The sequence below is a fragment of the Heterodontus francisci genome, chromosome 32, assembly GCF_036365525.1.
Source record: "Heterodontus francisci isolate sHetFra1 chromosome 32, sHetFra1.hap1, whole genome shotgun sequence".
NCBI lineage: Eukaryota > Metazoa > Chordata > Chondrichthyes > Heterodontiformes > Heterodontidae > Heterodontus > Heterodontus francisci.
The window spans coordinates 11,177,233-11,197,716 of NC_090402.1; the positions used below are offsets into that span (position 1 = coordinate 11,177,233).

General features: G+C 40.5%; 1 protein-coding gene across 5 annotated transcripts in view; it reads left to right on the forward strand.

Annotated features, from left to right (window-relative positions):
• camsap1b (calmodulin regulated spectrin-associated protein 1b) overlaps window positions 1-20,484 on the forward strand; it is a 96,665-nt gene that overhangs the window by 44,460 nt on the left and 31,721 nt on the right. For 2 of the 5 annotated variants that reach the window (XM_068012224.1, XM_068012225.1), the window contains exons 2-6: window positions 304-566; window positions 5,344-5,505; window positions 12,003-12,083; window positions 14,842-14,874; window positions 16,098-16,157. In XM_068012224.1, the coding sequence (XP_067868325.1) occupies window positions 304-566; window positions 5,344-5,505; window positions 12,003-12,083; window positions 14,842-14,874; window positions 16,098-16,157 (599 nt within the window). Of the gene's footprint in view, window positions 1-303; window positions 567-5,343; window positions 5,506-12,002; window positions 12,084-14,841; window positions 14,875-16,097; window positions 16,158-18,316; window positions 18,608-20,484 lie in introns of those variants that run through there. The other 3 variants (XM_068012226.1, XM_068012227.1, XM_068012228.1) reach the window with 3 other exon arrangements.

Genomic DNA, 20,484 nt, shown 5'->3' on the forward strand with positions numbered 1-20,484 from the left:
AAATGTTTTGCAGGTCTCTGCTGATATGATATATATTGACTAAATGTTTTGTGCATTTAGGCTAATTTAGAACTATGAGCATCAGTAAATTCCTTAAAACCGAATGCTCTGGAATGATTATGCCTGTTTTAATATACAGATTTCAGTCTGTCACGCCCAAGGAATAAGACTCTGAACTGACTGTTTCAGTAGAAATCTATACTTGGGACTGAAATGGCAAATTTATCTTATGGTAACTGTGAATATGATTTTCTGCTGTACATGTGTGTAGATTCTCCTAATCTCTTTTGCACTTCATTGCAGATAATATCCCTGAGGATTTAAGGGATGCTTTCTACACAGACCAGTATGAACAGGAGCACATTAAACCACCCGTCATCAAGCTGCTGCTGTCAAGTGAACTCTATTGTCATGTCTGCAGCCTAATTTTGAAAGGGGATCAGGTGGCTGCATTGCAGGGTCACCAGCCTGTCATTCAGGCATTGTCTCGCAAAGGGATTTATGTCATGGAGAGCGATGATGTACCAGTTTCAGAATCGGACCTCACACAGTCTCCAATCAAAATGGTGAGTGAGAGAAATTTTGCTTTTTCCATAAACCTTTGAGTTTTATTTTAGTTTATACCGGTCATTATCTAGTATTTCTGAGCAATTTTCTCATTTCATGAATTATTAAATTAACTTCCTGCCAGGCATGTGGGCAAAATCAAAATAATGCATAGCATAGAAACAACTGTCCTGTTCACAATAATATATCATCACTATTCTGAAGATTTTTGGCATAAATGTTTTAATTGCACTACCATCTTGGTTTAAAATATCAGAAAATATTTTTTGGGGGGATGGGTGACATTTGTCACTGAATGGAATGAAGCAGTGAATATTTTAAATATGTCCTGGGTAGTCCTTTGTACTTAAAGTTGAGCACTCTTTTTGGAAAGAGAATTGGTCTTGCTATGTATGCTGCTGACTATTGAGGCCATTTTGAGAGGAAACCTCTCCTGCATGTTGCACAGACTAAAGCAGTCTTTTGTGGGTCACAGGCTGTTGCTGTTCATATTTCTGTTAACATTTTTCCTTCAACAGATCCACAGACTAATGTTCATACCACCTGATACCACTGCTTGTATGATGAGTTGGGAGATTTTCTCGGCTGTCGACACTGACACTAACTAGTTTGTGGTCATATTTGAGCGTGTCCTTTATTTCTCTTGTTGCTCACTCTGCTTCAGGTTTAGGGCAGGGAGCTAAATATGCTACTGTTGAGTTCTCGAAGTATACTGTTGCCAGCTCCCTTGTAAAATAGTCGAGACGAAAACCTGCTGTTCTCTGTATGCCTGTGATTCTTGTGTTGACATCGTGAGATTTCCAGTGCTGTGCATGTTCAAAAGGTGCACTAATGTTTCACCAGTCCAATGCATCAGCATGCTTCTGTCACAATACTATTTTCTGTTGTGTTATTTTGCATCATGATACAAGAATACTTGTACGCTGAACCAGCTTGTTAGTTTAGGGAGCTGGGTGGATAGTGAGAGACCAGGGAAAGAAATAGCTTCCCACTGCTGTCAGCAGCATGAATGCCCACAAGCTTATATTTGCTCGTGCTGCCAATTGTGAGAGACTTGCATGGTCAGTGATGACGGCACTACAATAATGCAAAATCACCTACAGTTTCACCATGCTATTTGTACTTTTTTGGGTTTGAAATTAACTATGTTGGAATAGGGACCAGTTTTTCTGATATCTATTGGGGATACTTACAAGTGGTTTATGATTTGCTTTATTTCTGTCAGTGTGTCCTAGGCAGTAATCTTAAGAAAATGAAATCTCTAGTGCGATTTTAACAGTTGTACATATATCCTTTAATGCTACTGTTTTCAATTCTCTTCCCCAAGCCAGTTGCATGTCACGAATGTTTGTGCTGCCCTTGCAAATAATAACATTGACATTTAGAACGCCTCTCTGCCTCTTAAGTTGAAGGTACTTGGCTGATGCAGAAAGTCTTCTATTGTACGCTGACAAGATGAATTGTGAAAGTAAGGATTTAAGGAACTGAGAATTTTATACAGAGTGGCCTCTGTTCAACTTCAGTAATTATGTTCCGGCATTGAAGTAAATGATCTAATTCAGGATGCTCTACAACACTTACACAATTATCAAAAGCTTATATTGATGGCAGTATTCTTTCCCTTGCAGTTCATCAACGTAATGAGCAGGAGATAGGAATGAGAAGCCACAAATAATGAACAAGCCTTTCATATGTTTCAATCCTGCAGTGTATTAGCATTTCCTTGGGGCGTGTTAATGTTGCAAAAGCTAGTGCAGAGTTTTGGTAGAGCGGTGCATTTGGCACATATCTGTAATTTGGTGGTACTAATTGAGGTCATATAACTGCTTTACTCTCTTCCCACGAGTAATCTCATGCTGTTCATTGCCCTTATTGTAAAGTTTTTATTATGTTATTGCTTTCAGATTGCTGTAAACTAAATCTGAGTTGTTTGTAATGATGTAACTTCTTCTTTGGCCTCCTTATCTCGAGAGACAATGGATAAGCGCCTGGAGGTGGTCAGTGATGTGTGGAGCAGCGCCTGGAGTGGCTATAAAGGCCAATTCTAGAGTGACAGGCTCTTCCACAGGTGCTGCAGAAAAATTTGTTTGTCGGGGCTGTTACACAGTTGGCTCTCCCCTTGCACTTCTGTCTTTTTTCCTGCCAACTGCTAAGTCTCTTCGACTCGCCACACTTTAGCCCCGCCTTTATGGCTGTCCGCCAACTCTGGCGAACGCTGGCAACTGACTCCCACGACTTGTGATCAATATCACAGGACTTCCTGTCGCGTTTTCAGACGTCTTTAAAGCGGAGACATGGACGGCCGGTGGGTCTGATACCAGTGGCGAGCTCGCTGTACAATGTGTCTTTGGGGATCCTGCCATCTTCCATGCGGCTCACATGGCCAAGCCATCTCAAGCGCCGCTGACTCAGTAGTGTGTATAAGCTGGGGATGTTGGCCGCCTCGAGGACTTGTGTGTTGGAAATACGGTCCTGCCACCTGATGCCAAGTATTCTCCGGAGGCAGCGAAGATGGAATGAATTGAGACGTCGCTCTTGGCTGACATACGTTGTCCAGGCCTCGCTGCCATAGAGCAAGGTACTGAGGACACAGGCTTGATACACTCGGACTTTTGTGTTCCGTGTCAGTGCCACGGTCCGAGCGTATGAAGCACTGATGTAACTACCAAATGCTTATTGCATTGTATCTTTCACGCGTAATTGATAATACCATCCATATGAAATGTTGGATACAGAATCAAAAAAACATGCAAACCCAAGAATAAATTAATGTTGCAAACAGAAATGAGTGAAAACAGTGTGAGCTGGAAATTTGAAACAAAAGTAGAAAATGCTGGAAATATGCAACAGGCCATCAGAAGAGGCAGGTTAACATTTCATCAAAACTGGAACTGAAAAATGTGCAAATATTTTACTATGGTTGGGGAGAGGAGAAGTGCAGAGGAGGGGAACAAAATCACAGATACTGCACTCATTAATGGTTGTGTGATCTGCAAATTCCTTAATAGAAAAGCAGATAACTGTTGGATGATATTTAAAGGTTCCTTCATTGAGGCAATGAAAAGACAGTAAAAGTAGAGAGCATGTGAAGCATGCTGCATCAGACATTTATTTCCTCCACTTTTTCAATTCTACTAAAATGCTTGTGTATGGTTTTTTTTACAGTTCTAACAAAGGATCTGAATCACCAGCCTGACTTTTCTCTTGTTGAAGGACGTATTGTGTATTTCCAACATTTATTTTTTATTCATTCATGGGATATGGGCATCGCTGGCTAGGACAGCATTTATTGGCCATCCCTAATTGCCCTTAAGAAGGTGGTGGTAAGCCGCCTTCTTGAACCACTGCAGTCCATGTGGGGTAGGTACACACACAGTGCTGTTAGGGAGGGAGTACCAGGATTTTGACCCAGTGACAGTGAAGGAAAGGTGATATAGTTCCAAGTCAGGATGGTATGTGGCTTGGAGGGGAACTTGCAGGTGGTGATGTTTCCATGCAACTGCTGCCCTTGTCCTTCTAGGTGGTAGAGGTCATGGGTTTGGAAGGTGCTGTTGAAGGAGCCTTGGTGCGTTGCTGCAATGCTTCTTGTAGATGGTACACACTGCTGCCACTGTGCATCTGTGGTGGAGGGAGTGAACGGCACCCCATCCACAAACAATCAAATGGGCTGCTTTGTCCTGGATGGTGTCGAGCTTCTTGAGTGTTGTTGGAGCTGCACCCATCCAGGCAAGTGGAGAGTATTCCATCAAACTCCTGACTTGTGCCTTGTAGATGGCGGACAGGCTTTGGGGAGTCAGGAGGTGAGTTACTCCATGCAGGATTCCAAACCTCTGACCTGCTCTTGTCGTCATGATATTTATATGGCTACTCCAGTTCAGTTTCTGGTCAATGGTAACCCCCCCGGATGTTGATAGTGGGGGATCCAGCCAATCCATTGAATGTCAAGGGGAGATGGTTAGATTCTCTCTTGTTTGAGATAGTCATTGCCTGACACTTGTGTGGCATGAATATTACTTGCCACTTATCAGCCCAAGCCTGGATATTGTCCAGGTCTTGCTGTATTTATACAAGGACTGCTTTAGTGTCTGAGGAGTCACGAATGGTGCTGAACATTGTGCAATCATCAGCGAACATTCCCACTTATGACCTTATGATTGAAGGAAGATTGAATGAAGCAGCTGAAGGTGGTTGGGCCTAGGACTCCACCCTGAGGAACTCCTGCAGTGATGTTCTGGAGCTGAGATGATTGACCAACAACCACAACCATCTTCCTTTTGTGCTAGGTATGACTCCAACCAGTGGAGAGTTTTCCCCCTGATTTCCATTGACTCCAGTTTTGCTAGGGCTCCTTGATGCCATACTCAGTCAAATGCTACCTTGATGTTAAGCGCTGTCCTCTGGAATTCAGCTCTTTTGTCCATGTTTGAACCAAGGCTGTAATGAGGTACCAATCATGCTTGTTTTAAGCTCAGTTTTGCAATTTGTAACCATTGTTGTGAAGAATTCAGAGCTTACAGCTGTTGACTTGAATGATGTGACCTGGTAATGTTTAGGAGTTTAAATAGGGGAATTTGGTTGAGGTCACTGGTATTGGAATCTGCCTTCTTCAGAAGAATGTGCTGAATTTGAACAATGAAGTTTTTAGATACTTGAAGCTGTACTTTAACATTTAAAGAGAAGTAAAAACTAAACTGTACCATTTGTGTTGTTAATGACGCACAAAAGCTAGTGGCTTTACAAAAATAATTTTCTATTCTGTTGTTTCTGCTTCTACAGAGTGCCCACATGGCTTTGATTGATGCACTAATGATGGCCTATACTGTAGAGATGATCAGCATTGAAAAAGTAGTGGCCTCTGTGAAGCGTTTCTCCACATTTAGTGCCTCAAAGGAATTACCGTATGATCTGGAAGATGCCATGGTGTTCTGGATAAATAAGGTAAGTGTGTAAATGCTTGCATAGATACCTTGTGTTTCCCCCCCGCCATGTTCAGTCCCAGCCAATTAAACTTGATTCAGTGGCAGCACTCTAGCCACCGTGTGTGTACTTAAGTGCCACTCCAGAGCCTTCAGCACATAATCGAAGTTGTTGCTTTACTGCAGTCCCGACGGAGTTCACATTGTTGGTGGTGCCATCCTTTGGCTGAGGCATTAAGCTGAGGCCCTCTGTGTCACCTTAGGTTCTCCTGGTGTCCTGGTCAATATTTATCCCTTAACCACCACCACTTAAACAAGTAGATAAAAATTGCAGACGCTGGAAATTGGAAACAAAAACAGAATATACTGAAAAACACATAGGTTAGACAGCATATTAAATTTCATTAGCCATATTTCTGCCCACTTTGCAAGTTTACTTGTGTCTTCCTGTATTTGTTAGCTGTACCCCAAAATTTGATATCTACAATTTTCAATACCATACCTCCAATTTCTGACTCCAGATCATTTATGTACATGGTGGACAACATTGATCCACTTCCCATTTTTTGCTGATTGGACAAACTCCCCTTACTCCTACCCTCGAGTTTCTATATTGTAGTCCTCTTTCAATCCATTCTGATACTAGCTGCTGACTCTACATGCCCTGACCTTCATCAAAAGACTTTTGTGGCAGCTTATCAAATGCTTTCTGGAAGGTCATGCATTTACATCCACTGCATTTTCCTTGTCTACTCTTTCTTTTCCTGTTGTTTCTTTAAAGCATTCAGTAAGGTTGACTTTCTGCTAGTTTGTTTTTTTAGTAGAATATATTTCTCCTTAACTCCTTCAAATTTTGCCTACGGTTATTCTATATTTTTCTGTCAATATTTTTCTCTAGTTTTATCTTCTATCCTCATTTCCTGTTAATTGGCTTTCTAATCTGATTTTTGTCCTATCATTATCTTAAATCTTATTATAATGTAATTACTGCTGCCATGCATATTTCTCTTATTTGCTCCAGTTCATTTCCTATTACAAGATCTTGCGGCATTTCTTCCTTTGGGCTTCTTGGATATTGGGACAGGAAGGAGTCTTGTGCATACTCTTCTAGAAAAAAAATTATCTTTCTCCCATTTTACTACTTCTCCCTGCCAGTTTATTTGGTAGAAAATAGAATTTTGAAGGGCAGCCCAGTGGCGCAGTGGTTAGCACCGCAGCCTCACAGCTCCAGCGACCCGGGCTCAATTCTGGGTACTGCCTGTGTGGAGTTTGCAATTTCTCCCTGTGTCTGCGTGGGTTTCCTCCGGGTGCTCCGGTTTCCTCCCACATGCCAAAGACTTGCAGGGTGATAGGTTAATTGGCCATTATAAATTGCCCCTAGTATAGGTAGGTGGTAGGGAAATATAGGGACAGGTGGGGATGTGGTAGGAATATGGAATTAGTGTAGGATTAGTATAAATGGGTGGTTGATGGTCGGCACAGACTCGGTGGGCTGAAGGGCCTGTTTCAGTGCTGTATCTCTAAACTAAACTAAACTAAAATCCCTCATGGCTGTGATTGCATTTTTTACTCCTTTCATATATTTGGCTACGTATTTCACTTTCCACTTCTTTTCCACTGTTTGATGGTTTGTAATATACCCCCTGGAAGTATGACCAATTCCTTCCTATCCTTTGTCTCAATCCATATGGATTCTGTACCTGTCCTTTTCTTCAGTTGTTATAACATTTCTTGCGATTGCCATTATATTATTTCTGATTAATACAGCTACCCCACCACTCTTTCCTTCTCTCATTTCCAAATACATTTTAGCCTGCAACATTTAACTGGCAATTGTGTCCCATCTGCAGCCATGTTTCTATCATCTGCCTAACACTAATTTCTTCAATAATTATTGCCTCTAGTGCCCCTTAATTTATTATTGATGCGATGTGTAGTGCTAGACTGGCAATTTGATGTGCTTTATTTTTCATTACTTTTTTAATCCTTTTTTTTTTTTTCTTTTTGGGCCTCCTTATCTCGAGAGACAATGGATACGCGCCTGGAGGTGGTCAGTGGTTTGTGAAGCAGCGCCTGGAGTGGCTATAAAGGCCAATTCTGGAGTGACAGGCTCTTCCACAGGTGCTGCAGAGAAATTTGTTTGTTGGGGCTGTTGCACAGTTGGCTCTCCCCTTGCGCCTCTGTCTTTTTTCCTGCCAACTACTAAGTCTCTTCGACTCGCCACAATTTAGCCCTGTCTTTATGGCTGCCCGCCAGCTCTGGCGAATGCTGGCAACTGACTCCCACGACTTGTGATCAATGTCACACGATTTCATGTCGCGTTTGCAGACGTCTTTATAACGGAGACATGGACGGCCGGTGGGTCTGATACCAGTGGCGAGCTCGCTGTACAATGTGTCTTTTTAATCAGGTGTTCTATATTTGTTCCAATAACCTTTTCTGTTCCCTAAAATACCTTTTACCTCTTATGGTGCTTTCAACTTTGCTCTAATCCCTTTTTCTTTCCTTCAGGTTACTGTTGTATCCTATCTGAATACTCCTTCCCCTCAGTTTTAAATCCTTTCTGTATTTCCATTTATCTTTTCCACTATGACGTTGGTCTCAGCCCGGTTCACGTGCAGACCATCCCAGGGGTAATGCTCCTTTCATTCCCAGTTCTGATGTCACTGTTCCATGAACTGGAACCCCACCTTCCCATACCATACTTTCAGCTACGCATTTACTTTCCTGATCTGTTTCTCCCTATGTTGATTAGTAAGAGGTTGGATAGTAATCTGGAAATCTAGTAATCTAGCTCCTAACTCCTGATACTCCCTTAGAAAGACCTAATCCCTTTTCTTTGTTCTTGGTCCTGACACCAACTATTCCAGGAACTTGGAAAGGAGTGGAGGGGAGCAGTGTTAGGGGAAAGAAGATTGCCAACACAGTATTCTGCGAGGCTGGAATCTGTTGCATTCTGCCAGTTTTTTGTGCTTCCATTTCTACCTGTCTTATTATCCAACTCCTAAACTTTTCACATGTTCGATGTGTCCCTTTAATATCTTTAACTTCTTTGATTTCTCTCATGCCTTCTATTATTGTATGCTAATAGCATTCCTGCCACTTAACCATCACCAGATTTCCACTGAAGCACTTTGCTTGTGCTTCTGCTTTTTTTTTGCCTTTATTGTTCTGTTCCTGTTTTAATACTGTTTATGTGCAATTCTAATGAAGGGTCCACAACTCAAACATTAATGCATTTGTTTTCTCTGTGGATACTGCTTGAACTGCTGAGTATTTCCAGCATTTTCTGTTCTCGTTTAGTTAAAACATGATCTGGCCATTTATCTTGTATACAGTCTGGAATGTGTAAGATTCTTAGAGGGCTTGACAGTAGATGCTGAGAGGCTGTTTGCCCTGGCTGGAAAGTCTAGAACTGAGGGTCATAGTCTCAAGTTAAGGGGTTGGCCATGTGGCACTGAGAAGAGGAGAAATTTCGACTGAGGTCTGGGAATCTTTGGAATATTGTACTGCAAGGGGCTGAGAGCGATAGGTTTTTGGGCGCTATCGGGATCAGGCAAGAAAGTGAAATTGAGGTGGTCGGATCAACCATGATCTTACTGAATGATGGAGCCTGCTCGATGGGCCATATGGCCTACTCCTCTTATTTCTTATACTGTTAAACTGTTTGCGGGACTTTGATGCATACAAGTTAGCTATCACCTTTCTCACATTACAACAGTGACTACACTTCAAGAGTACTGAATTAGCTACTTTGTAAGGTGCTATATAAATGCAAGATAGTTTACTTCTCTTTTCCTAAAGGTGTTAAACAAAACACACATGCTGTCAATCTGAAATAAAAAGGAAGAAAAAATTGGAAATTAAAAGGCACGAGAAATTTGAACTCCAGTCAAAACAAGAGAATAAAAGTCAGAAAAAGTTACGATCAAACTGTTCAGCACTCGGGTCTGACCACACCTAGAGCACTTTGTCCAGTTCTGGAGACCAAGACACAAGGGAGACGTTCAAACACTGGAGCAAATGCAGTTTTTTAAATTTTCTAATATTAAATATATGGAAAGGTACATTAATTTCATTTAATTTCTAAATTAGGAGCTATCAAAAGTGCAGATTTTTCCATGCATTTAATATTATTATTATTATTGTGTTACTGTGCTATGTAAAGGTGTAGTTACTCTGACATTTGCTTAGCAACATTGAATAGTTACCTTTTGCATTGCTCAGCACCAGTAGCAACAGTGACTAATCACGGGAGATCATTGGTCCAGTAAACATTCAGCCAGTTACCTAAATTGGCAAAAGGTCAGATTGTTCATCAGCTGACTAAATAAAACTGCAGTGATAAAAATGCATGATGGCATTAGAGGACGCAACACATGAAATACTTTTTGGTGAATGCCACTTGATTTCTTCATTAAACCGGGAATAGTTGATTTTCTGATTGCAATGCTCTTATGATTTGTAAGAATTAATTTGGGAGGTTAATACTTGATCCAGCCATCTGTTAGAATTACTTTTTAAAAAATTATTTCATGGGATGTGAGCGTCGCTGGCTAGGCCAGCATTTATTGCCCATCCCTAATTGCCCATGAGAAGGTGGTGGTGAGCTGCCTTCTTGAACCACTGCAGTCCATGTGGTGTAGGTACACCCATAGTGTTATGAAGGGAGTTCCAGGATTTTGACCCATCGACAGTGAAGCAATGGCAATATAGTTCCAAGTCAGGATGTTGTATGGCTTGGAGGTAGAGGCCTGCTACCCGACGGGACCCGATGACGTGTCGGGTCAGGCCCATCTTCCGGGTCTGGCCTTTGGGCTCGGGTTGAGTCCAGGTCGAGTTGGGTCGGGCCGACACACGGTAAGTGCTGGTAAGTATTGAAATTAAGTAACTTACCTGAGCTGCGAGTCCGGGACATAACTGTGTCTGCGCAGTGAGCGGATGACATTACTATGTTGTCATCACGCATGCGCTGCAGCTTCCTGCAGCTTCCCAGTCGGAAGGTAAGTAAAGGGATGGTCGGGGCGGGTTCGGGTCGGGTCTGGCTCGGGGCAGAATCGGAGGGACTCTGGTCAGGTACGCTGTGGTGTGGTCAGGTTCGGGTCGGGTTCTTTTTTGCCGACTTGAGCAGGCCTCTACTTGGAGGGGATCTTGCAGGTGGGTGGTGTTCCCACACATTTGCTGCCCTTGTCCTTCTAGGTAATAGAGGTCACAGGTTTGGAAGGTGCTGTCGAAGGAGCCTTGGTGAGTTGCTGCAATGCATTTTGTAGATGGTACACACTGCTGCTACATTGCATCGGCGGTGGAGGGAGTGAATGTTGAAGGTGGTGAATGGGGAGCCAATCAAGTGGGCTGCTTTGTCCTTGATGGTGTTGAGCTTCTTGAGTGTTGGAGCTGCACTCATCCAGGCAAGTGGAGAGTATTCCATCACACTCCTGACTTGTGCCTTGTAGATGGCAGATAGGCTCTGGGGCGTTAAGTGAGTTACTCGCCGCAGACTTCCCAGCCTCTGACCTCCTCTTGTAGCCACAGTACTTATATGGCTGGTCCAGTTCAATTTCTGGTCAATGGTAACCCCCAAGATGTTGATAGTGGGGGATTCAGTGATCGTAATGCTATTGAATGTTGAGGGGAGATGGTTAGATTCTCTCTTGTTGGAGATGGTCATTGCCTGGCACTTGTGTGGCACGAATGTTACTTCTCCCTTATCAGCCCAAGCCTCGATATTGTCCAGGTCTTGCTGCATTTCTACACTGACTGCTTCAGTATCTGGAGTCGCGATGTAGGAAATGTGTAGCCAATTTTGAACACAGCAAGGTCCCACAAACAGCAGTTTGATAATGACCAGATAATCTGTTTTAGTAATATTGATTGAAGGATAAATATTGGCCAGGACACTGGGGATAACTCCCCTGCTCTTCAAAACAATGTCACGGGATCTTATACGTCAACCTGAGAGAGCAGACGGCATCTCAGTTTAATGTCTCATCCAAAAGGTGGTGTCCCCGACAGTGCAGTATTGCCTCAGTACTGCACTGTTTTGTCAGCCTCGATATTTGTGCTCAAGTCTGTGGGATGGAAGCTGAATCCACAACCTCTTAACTCAGGCAAGAGTGCTACCAATTGAGCCTTGTACTTTTATTCAGATGCATTATTTTACAAACGTGTTTAAATGTCTTCTCTTTCCATTCTCACATGTAATCTCAATTATACTTCATAGTAACCTTTTTGTGAATAATTAGACTGCATTTTTTTCTGAGCAAAGTCCAAAGATTTGTTGTTTGGATTTTTATGTACAAGATACATTAACAAAAATGCTTGCCCAATATTGCATGCTGGGCAATAAAACTGAAAATACATTTTCTCAGTTTTAAAAATGTTTTAATTTCACCTCTAGCCGACTCTGGGTTTGTATATTAGAAATATCTTTTCACCGTTCCCATCCTCCATATCTTGTCTATCTACACCTATCTTTTCCCACTTTTAAGGTGAAACTCTGCTGTCTTTTTGACATTTCAGGTGAACTTAAAAATGAGAGAGATTACAGAAAAGGAACTTAAACTTAAACAGCAAATTGTAGAGAGTCCAAGTCACCAAAAGGTAAGTCTAATGGGTTTATCAGGTTTTTCAATATCATAGATCGTTATTTATTGACCAGATATGTACTGCTGCTTGTTTAGGCTACTAAATGCATCTTCGAATTTACTTGGTAATGTATTAAAGGATGTGATAGTCAAGCAAGTGGCTGCTTCATACACTTGTTGAGTGATATATATTACTCTATGTAGCATTTAGTGTTCAATAAAAACAAGATACTTCGATCAGTTTAAAAAGTGTATATAATGCGTTTTTCTGTTAAAGCCATGTAGATGAAGTCTTCAACACACAGTCACTTGGGTTTAACCCTGAACTTGCACAGTTAGCAGATTTAATAAATACTGAGTTCTTTGTAGTTACCATTAGTTTCCTTCAATACAATTGGAACTCTGTTCTTTTTCTTTTAACTTGACATTGCAGCTAACATTAAAGGAAATCCCAAAGTTTTCAATAGACCTATAAATAGTAAAAGGGTGGTAAAACGAGGAGTGGGGCCAATTAGGGACCTTAACGGGGATTTACACATGAAGGCAGAGGGCATAGCTGAGGTATTAAATGAATACTTTGCATCTGTCTTTACCAAAGAAGAAGATGCAACCCAGGAATGGTGAAAGAGGAGGTATTTCAGACACTAGAGCGGTTTAAAATTGATAAAGAGGATATATTGGATAGGCTATCTGTACTTAAAGTGGATAAAGCATCAGGACCGGATGAGATGCATTCAAGGATACTGAGGGAAGTGAGGGTGGGAATTGCAGAGGCATTGGCATAATTTTTCAGTCTTCCTTAGACTCGGGGGTAGTACCAGAGAACCGGAGAATTGCAAACATTGCACCCTTGTTCAAAAAAAGGTATAAAGATAAGCCCAGCAACTACGGGCTAGTCAGATTAACTTCGGTGGTGGGGAAACTTCTAGAAAAAATAATTCGGGACATAATTAATAGTCACATGGACAGATGTGTGTTAATTAAGGAAAGCTAGCAACATTAAAAAAAAAACCTGAAATCTGAAACAGCAAACAAAATACTGGAAATACACAGTTGATCAGTAGCATTATTGAATGGAAAAGGCAGGTTATGATGAGTCAGGTACCCTTCGCCTGTCTTGAAATATCATAGCCTGTTTTCTGTTGTTTCTTCTGGACTACCTGATTTACACCATGTCATGTAATTTGTCTGTTCCAAACTAAAAGGGTTGGTTTGGATGACGACATACTCCACCTTCCCCAGTTACCCAGGATGAGGAGGTCACTTTGTAGCATTACCACCTGTTCTGGGTGAGATCAGCAACCTGAGCAGCACTTGGTACATCTTGAAATGTTTCTTTTTGGAGAAAAATGCACATTGCTGTCACATTTCATCTTTCCTTTTTCCAGTAATTTGTACTTTGTAATTTCATTTGTTTCTTTTTAAGGGGCTTTTTCTGTTATTTTGCTCTAAATCTGCAATATGTGAAAACAGCAATTCTCCTAAATCAAAAGAAATATTGTATTCTCAAACTGTATTGACTTATTGGATATATATTTGAAGCAGCACTACAGTTGGGAAGATTGTGAATATTTCTTAAGGAATGTACCAATTTGTTAAATTGAAAGGGGAGAGAAATACCCAAAATGCCAAATGCTGCTGTGAACTTTGCTGCTGAGAGGTTTTAGAGTGACTTGGTGTAGCTCTCCCTCTTATTTTCCCTCCACAACAGCACAATAGAGACTAGAAGCATTTGAATAGAGGGTGGAGAAAATGATACTGCACCATTCCACTTTGTGTGACTTTAACATCCTTTGCTCCTTTGGTATATTTCCAAGCATGGTAGTATGCACACTTAATATAGAAAGGTACAACATGGATGAATATAATCATGCTAACACTGATGAAATATCTTCTGTTCAGTGCACTTCCATATGCTCAAGTCTTTGAATATTGTTTAATGGGTTGCACAAGGAATTAATGAGTTTATACAATTAAGTGATAACATCAACCAAAAGGGAAATGACAGTTCTGGCAAAGAATGCTGCTCTAAATTTGATATAGCAGTCAATAATATACCTTGGTGTGGATGGGTTTTAGTTCAGCATTTGGCTCAAATGCTGTTCTTGCCGTTTTCCACATTGCTTGTGATTTTCTTTAATTGTGTCGCTCTAATTTGGTCGCCATAAGCTGTTACATTAAGTCTGTAGTTAATATAATTAAAGACACCACATACCCCAATTGTGTGGTACATTAAGATCAGACTGGATCTTCCAAACTAAAATAAAAACAAGAAATGCTGGAAGTACTCAGCAGGTCTGGCAGCATCTGCGGAGACAGAAGCAGAGTTAACGTTTCAGGTCAGTGACACGTCATCAGAACTCTCCACAGATGCTGCCAGACCTGCTGAGTATTTCCAGAATTTCCTATTTTTATTTCAGATTTCCAGCATCTGCAGTATTTTGCTTTTATTTTGGATCTTCCAAACATTGCCTTTTCTTCTTCCTTCCCTCCCCACTGTCCCTTAGGCTCACCAAAAATGTTCTTTTAAAAATATGAGAGCAACAAAATAGCACAATTAAGCAAAGTCAGTTGAATGTGATGGTTGTCAACCAGTTAATTTTTTTATATAAAAGGAACATAATTCTGTTAAGAGTTTAATATTATGACTTAAGACTGTCTAGAATGGTGTGTTTTGTACTTGTATGTGATCTGTGTAATGCTCTAACAAGCTTTGTTCCTTGCCCTTTTTTTGGATGCTTGATTTCTAACTCCTTTCCCTGCTTTTTGGGCAGTCTCCTTCAAAATGGTATTGGAAACTGGTGCCTGTAAGTGAGCTACTAACCTTTTATTTCTACTTCAGTCATTCTCCATTCTTCTAATTCTTACGTAACAACAGCAATAAAGAAGAAAACATTTTTTGATATCTATTTGAGAACCATCTCTCTAATTGCATTTATTTCTAGAGAACCCATTTTAAGAACTTAAAACTTATGAATTTTGTAGAAATTTTTTTTAAACTTGGACACACCGTTGAATTGTTAGAGCTCTTAGCCTCACTTTTACTTCTACTGCAAAATCCAGGCCATTAATGTATTTTCCTATCTTTAACTATTTGCATTTGCCACTTACACAGCATGGGCTTCATGTTACATTGTTAAGATTCGTTTCATTGATCAGAAGGTGGTTTGTTTTTTATTGCTGAAAATATTAGGACACCAGAGAACACCATTGGGCTTTCAGAAATTATTGCTTGAGAAATACAATGTTCTTGTTTTCCAATTATTTAACACTACAGGAATGCACATTTTATGTGTTGGATGTAGTTTCTAAGATTAATATATATAGTTTCAAACTGATAGCTGAGAACATTGAATTTACAAATGAAGGCATTGTGAATCTACTGGAATATTAAGTAGATCCTTTGCCATGTGTGTTTTCAGACTACAGGGATTGAATGCTATTGCTAGTTATCAGGTTGTTTCATTGTGGGATGTGCATGTGCTTAAGTTCTCTTATTCAGCAGTCTTCTTTCCATCATCTTTTGCTGTGAACATGACATTTTTATTTTAGCAGGAAACTCTTAGGAACTGTCAAAAACCCTCATCATTAGTCCAAATTAAAGTACAACACCATTCCAGATGTTATTGAAAATCTGTAGTTAGTGTAAAATATAAAATAAGACCATACCAGCAGTCTGCTGTGGCCTTTGTTCACAGGACTGCTGCTTAACCTCTTGTATAATATTTCAATAAAGGCAGTTGATCTGACACCTGTCTTTTTTACAAAATAGTAAAAATGGTAAGCATATCTGGTGAATATGATGCATTAAAGCAGTGGTCAGTTATTCTCCAAACCTGAGAATTGGTATAAAAATCTATTTCTCTCCCCGCTCCCAACCCATCTGTGTCCATTACAAAGCTGAACCCACCACCACATTTATCATACAAATGCTTTAAGTTTGGGCTAGCAGGAGGATTTTAAAAAAGCTTACTGTTTTCTGCATGTCTTTGTATCTTTCATAGTCTTTCCTGTCTTCTGTTTGTGTTAGTGTGATCTGATGCATGCCATAGCCCATTGCATGTTGGAACCAGAAGAATACGCTCGGGTGGTACAGTATGCTTCTTCATCTCTTCATAAAATACAATGTGCATATTTTTAAATGAAACCTCTGGCTTTAAAATCCTCAATGTTGCAGTTTCTGCAGTAGCTACTGTGAAGTGCTTTCAAATGTATAACCAGCCAGTGCTTCCATCTTTATATTAGTGAAAATTAATGCATGCTTTATACAATTTCTGTAAAATTACTGCAGAAATGGAATAATATAATTTATCTCCTTTGCACTAAGTAGAAATGTTTATTCAAAAGTCCTTAATCCGGTCTGGTTGTCTTAGTATCAGTTATTGATGCTTTGATTGCTGACAGTGGGTTTAAAATATTTGTGTTTTTCATTGATACCTGTTGTCACATCATTGTCTTTCATCCATGAGCAGCAAGCCATATTGGTGCAAGTATTTATAATCCATTATGAAGTGTTAAAATAAAATTTTTATGTCCTTTAAATGATGTTGCAAAATAAGCAGTAAAATAGATGCATATAACAGCTCTGTTAGTTTATGTATCTATAGAAAGTCTTTTGCAGCTGGTCATGCTTTTGTAAGGATTTGGTTGCATGAGCACTGCTTTAACTTTGCGTTTTCAGAAGCTGTGATATAACTTTATTAAAATTATCCATATGTGTACTTTAAAAACAGATGATCTGTTGAGTTAATTTACTGAGCTTGACAAATCCAGTTGTCTAGCATTGATTCTGGCCATTTGCTTATGTACCCTGTAGCATTCTAATAAGCCAATAGCCACACCAACAGTGGAGTCCACCATTAAATTGCATATAATCAATAGTGACTAATTACAGATTCAGATATAATTCTTTTGAACTCTGGGCTAAAGCTCAGTCATGAAATTATTATGCCTTTGAAAATAGCTGTCAAAGAATTATTAACTTTAATTGTCCTTTGGGTTCATTTTGTCTTGACTATTTTTCTTTGAAGTATGGATGCAAAGTAGATTGGCACTGTAGAGTCTCCGTAGTTCCATCAAGCCAGGAGAGATGAATTAATTATGTGCATTTCACTTAACACCATCAGCAAAGCAGGCTAGGTTAACGATGGCTCCTGGATGCATAAACTCCTCACACTTTTCAGCAGCTTGTCCAGACTAATGATGCTTAAATAAAAAATCATGAAAAATTTGGGAAAATTGTTCATAACATCAATTTCTTTTGTTTTAAAGAGCAAATAGTGACAAAGCTCACGCTTTGAATTTGATGCAGTGGTTTCCATTACTAAAAATCTTTTATCCATTTTCCCTCACTTATTTTGGTTTGAACAAGTATTCCTCTGCTGTGCTACTCAGTTTTTTTTGGAGTAAATATGACCTTTTTAATTTGACTGATATTTGGATGATCAATTCTACTTTGTGCCCTGAACTTTTAGAATCTTGTCAATTGAGTTGTAGAGGAGAGAGAACTACTGTAATAGCTGTTAGGACCAGGTGAGAAAGATGTCTAGGGGTCTTTCTCAGCCTTCACCTGGTCTTACTGTAACAACGTTTTTTGTTTTTTAAACACACTGTTTTGAGCTTTCCCTTGGTGAATCCTTATTCACTGCTTTCCAATTATAAGGCAAAGAAATTAGCACAAACAGGCTTTCTTAGGTTTAAAGAAGAAAAGAGAAATCTATTTAAACTTAAACTCTTGTTCAGTTAATGCCTTCGGATGCACACCGCGCTGCACACTAGCATGCATACGTGATATGCAAGTACAAATAGGGACAGAAAAGAGCAGAAGAAAAAGAGAGCTTTGAGGCAATCTCTGAAGAGGGGTTTTTGTTACTGTGCTTCGAGCTCGCTGTAGTCCTTGTGTGTAGGTAGATCTTTTCGTTGGGGCCCCGTATTCTTGAACCTTGTTCACTGTAGGAGGCTTTTCCCTCTTGGGATTCATATGTCTTCAATGGATTCTGAAGCTGGTGAGAAAGAGATGAGCAGCATACAGGAGGGAGATGTTCTCAGTCCAGGAGTCAGGAGCTTTTCTGTCAGTTTAAGCTCGGTGGCAAATTCAAATTCAAAAAACTCCCAACAGCCAGTTAGCCATGTGACTAAACTGGTCTGACCACGCCTGTTTATGTATTTGGCCATCTTAGCAGTTAACCTGGAATGCGAGCTCCTCCACCCTCAACATCTGGTAATCAAAAGTCCATTGTGGATTGAATGTGTCAGGAAATGGTCTTTTGTCCCTTTTAAACACTGTCTGTAAATATGCAAGTGTCTTCCAATTAAGGGTCTTTTTTTTAAAAAGCAAGTTCTTTCTTTATTCCAGTGACAGTTAAAAAATCAGTGTTCATGTGGTGAAATTAATGTGCCTCATTCTTGGCAGGTGGGGGCCTGCATGACACAGCACACCATTTTCGTGCTCTTATGCACTCCTCTTGCACTAATAAAAGGCTCTAACTTCAGTGCCCTTTCTAAGTGGCAAGTGCAATCAACATAATAACTATATAAAAGGTAATTTATAGCAAAATAACTTGCTCTGATTCTGCGTCGGTGCTTCGCATCCAATGAATTACATTTAAAGTGCAGTGCCGGTTAAATAAACAAATGCAGTAGCCAGTTTGTGTTCAGCTAGATCCTACGAACAGTAAATGAGTTTTTTTTTGTGTTGCTGGTTGAGGGCAGAATATTGGCCAGGACACTGGGTGAACTCCTTCCCTTCAGTGCCAGAACTTTTTTATGTTCCCATGATGTAGCCCTCTGTTTAATGTCTCATCTGAAAGATGACAAAATGAAAAATGGCTCCAGCAATATAACACTACCTCAATACTACAGTGAAGTGTCAGGCTAGATTATGTTCTCAAATCCTGAGGCTGAATTTTGTTGAGCTACCTACGTTGGGCTCCGTGGCGGGGGCAGGAAGATTGCATACGCAGCCCGATGCCGGGATTGCTGGGCCCGATCTTCCCGGCGGCGGCAAGGCTCCGTGGTGGCCCCCCGCCACTCAGTGACGGGACCTGACTTTAAACAGTTAAATAAACCTTAAGAATACCTTTACCTACAATTCTCCGTGATCTAACAGGCTGTCAGGGATCTTCTGTGCGACGGGTGGCACTCACGTGACTTCACTTTTCCGTCCAGGGAAAGCTGCCGCCACTGAAGTGGAGAAGGTGGGGGACTTCGGATTTTTAGCGTGGTGGGGGGAGGGGTGAGGAAATAGGGTCAACTCTGCATTTCTAGTGTTGGTGGTGGGGGGGCGAGGGGTGACCTTTGCACTGTGGGGGGGTGGGAAGTCAAAATGTTCAACATAAGTGTTTTGTGGGTCCTCCTGGTGGCGGGAAAAGAAAACTCAGCCCCTCAAGTGAGGCTTGGACCCATATCTGTCTGATTCTGAGGCAAGAGCGCTACCAATTGAACTGTACTAACATCTAGACTGTGCATTGGTGTTCTCGGCACACCTAGACATTAGGCTTACAGTCTTCTATGTGTAGTTTTTCTGCATTTTTTTTTAAAGGGGAAGTGTTGAGCGTAGAATGTTTAACAGGTAGTTTGGAAATTTGATTGCATCAGGTCAGCAAGTAACAAATAAAGAATTTAACTTGCACAGAAGTACTTGATCTGCCAGGCCCCCCTTCTCAGCTATACATATTTTTATTTTGTAGAGTAGACTGCTTATGGGATATTGCAATCAATTTATTAAAATAGCTACAAAAACAAGAAATGCTGGATTCACTCAGCAGGTCTGGCAGCATCTGTGGAAAGAGAAGCAGAGTTAACGTTTCGGGTCAGTGACCCTTCTTCGGAACTCCGAAGAAGGGTCACTGACCCGAAACGTTAACTCTGCTTCTCTTTCCACAGATGCTGCCAGACCTGCTGAGTGATCCAGCATTTCTTGTTTTTGTTTCAGATTTCCAGCATCCGCAGTATTTTGCTTTTATATTAAAATAGCTAATCAGATTGCCACCAGCAAAGTTTACATCTCCTATTGAGTCCAGGGTAAACAAAAGTTATCAAATTTATGGGTGTATACTTCCAATTCATATAAATAGATATTGACAATATAAACTGGTCTAATTGTATTTTGTGGGATAGGGGTGAGGAATAGATTCTTATTTGACCAAGCTCAGCCATGCCCTTGCTGATGAAATCATTAGCAAAATGGCATCTGCCAGCAGCATTGGGGTTGAACTATACTTACTGATAGTTTGTATTTAAAACTGCTTTTCTCTTTGAGTCTGTATTGTACTATCCTGGGATTATTTTATTGAAATTTTCTTTTAAACATCTTGTGCTCCTCATTCCTGGATAAAGTATTGCTTGAATATTTTCCTGTGGAATAATTCATTCCATTGGAGTTAGACATGTCAACTTTCTGCTTTCCTCATTTCATT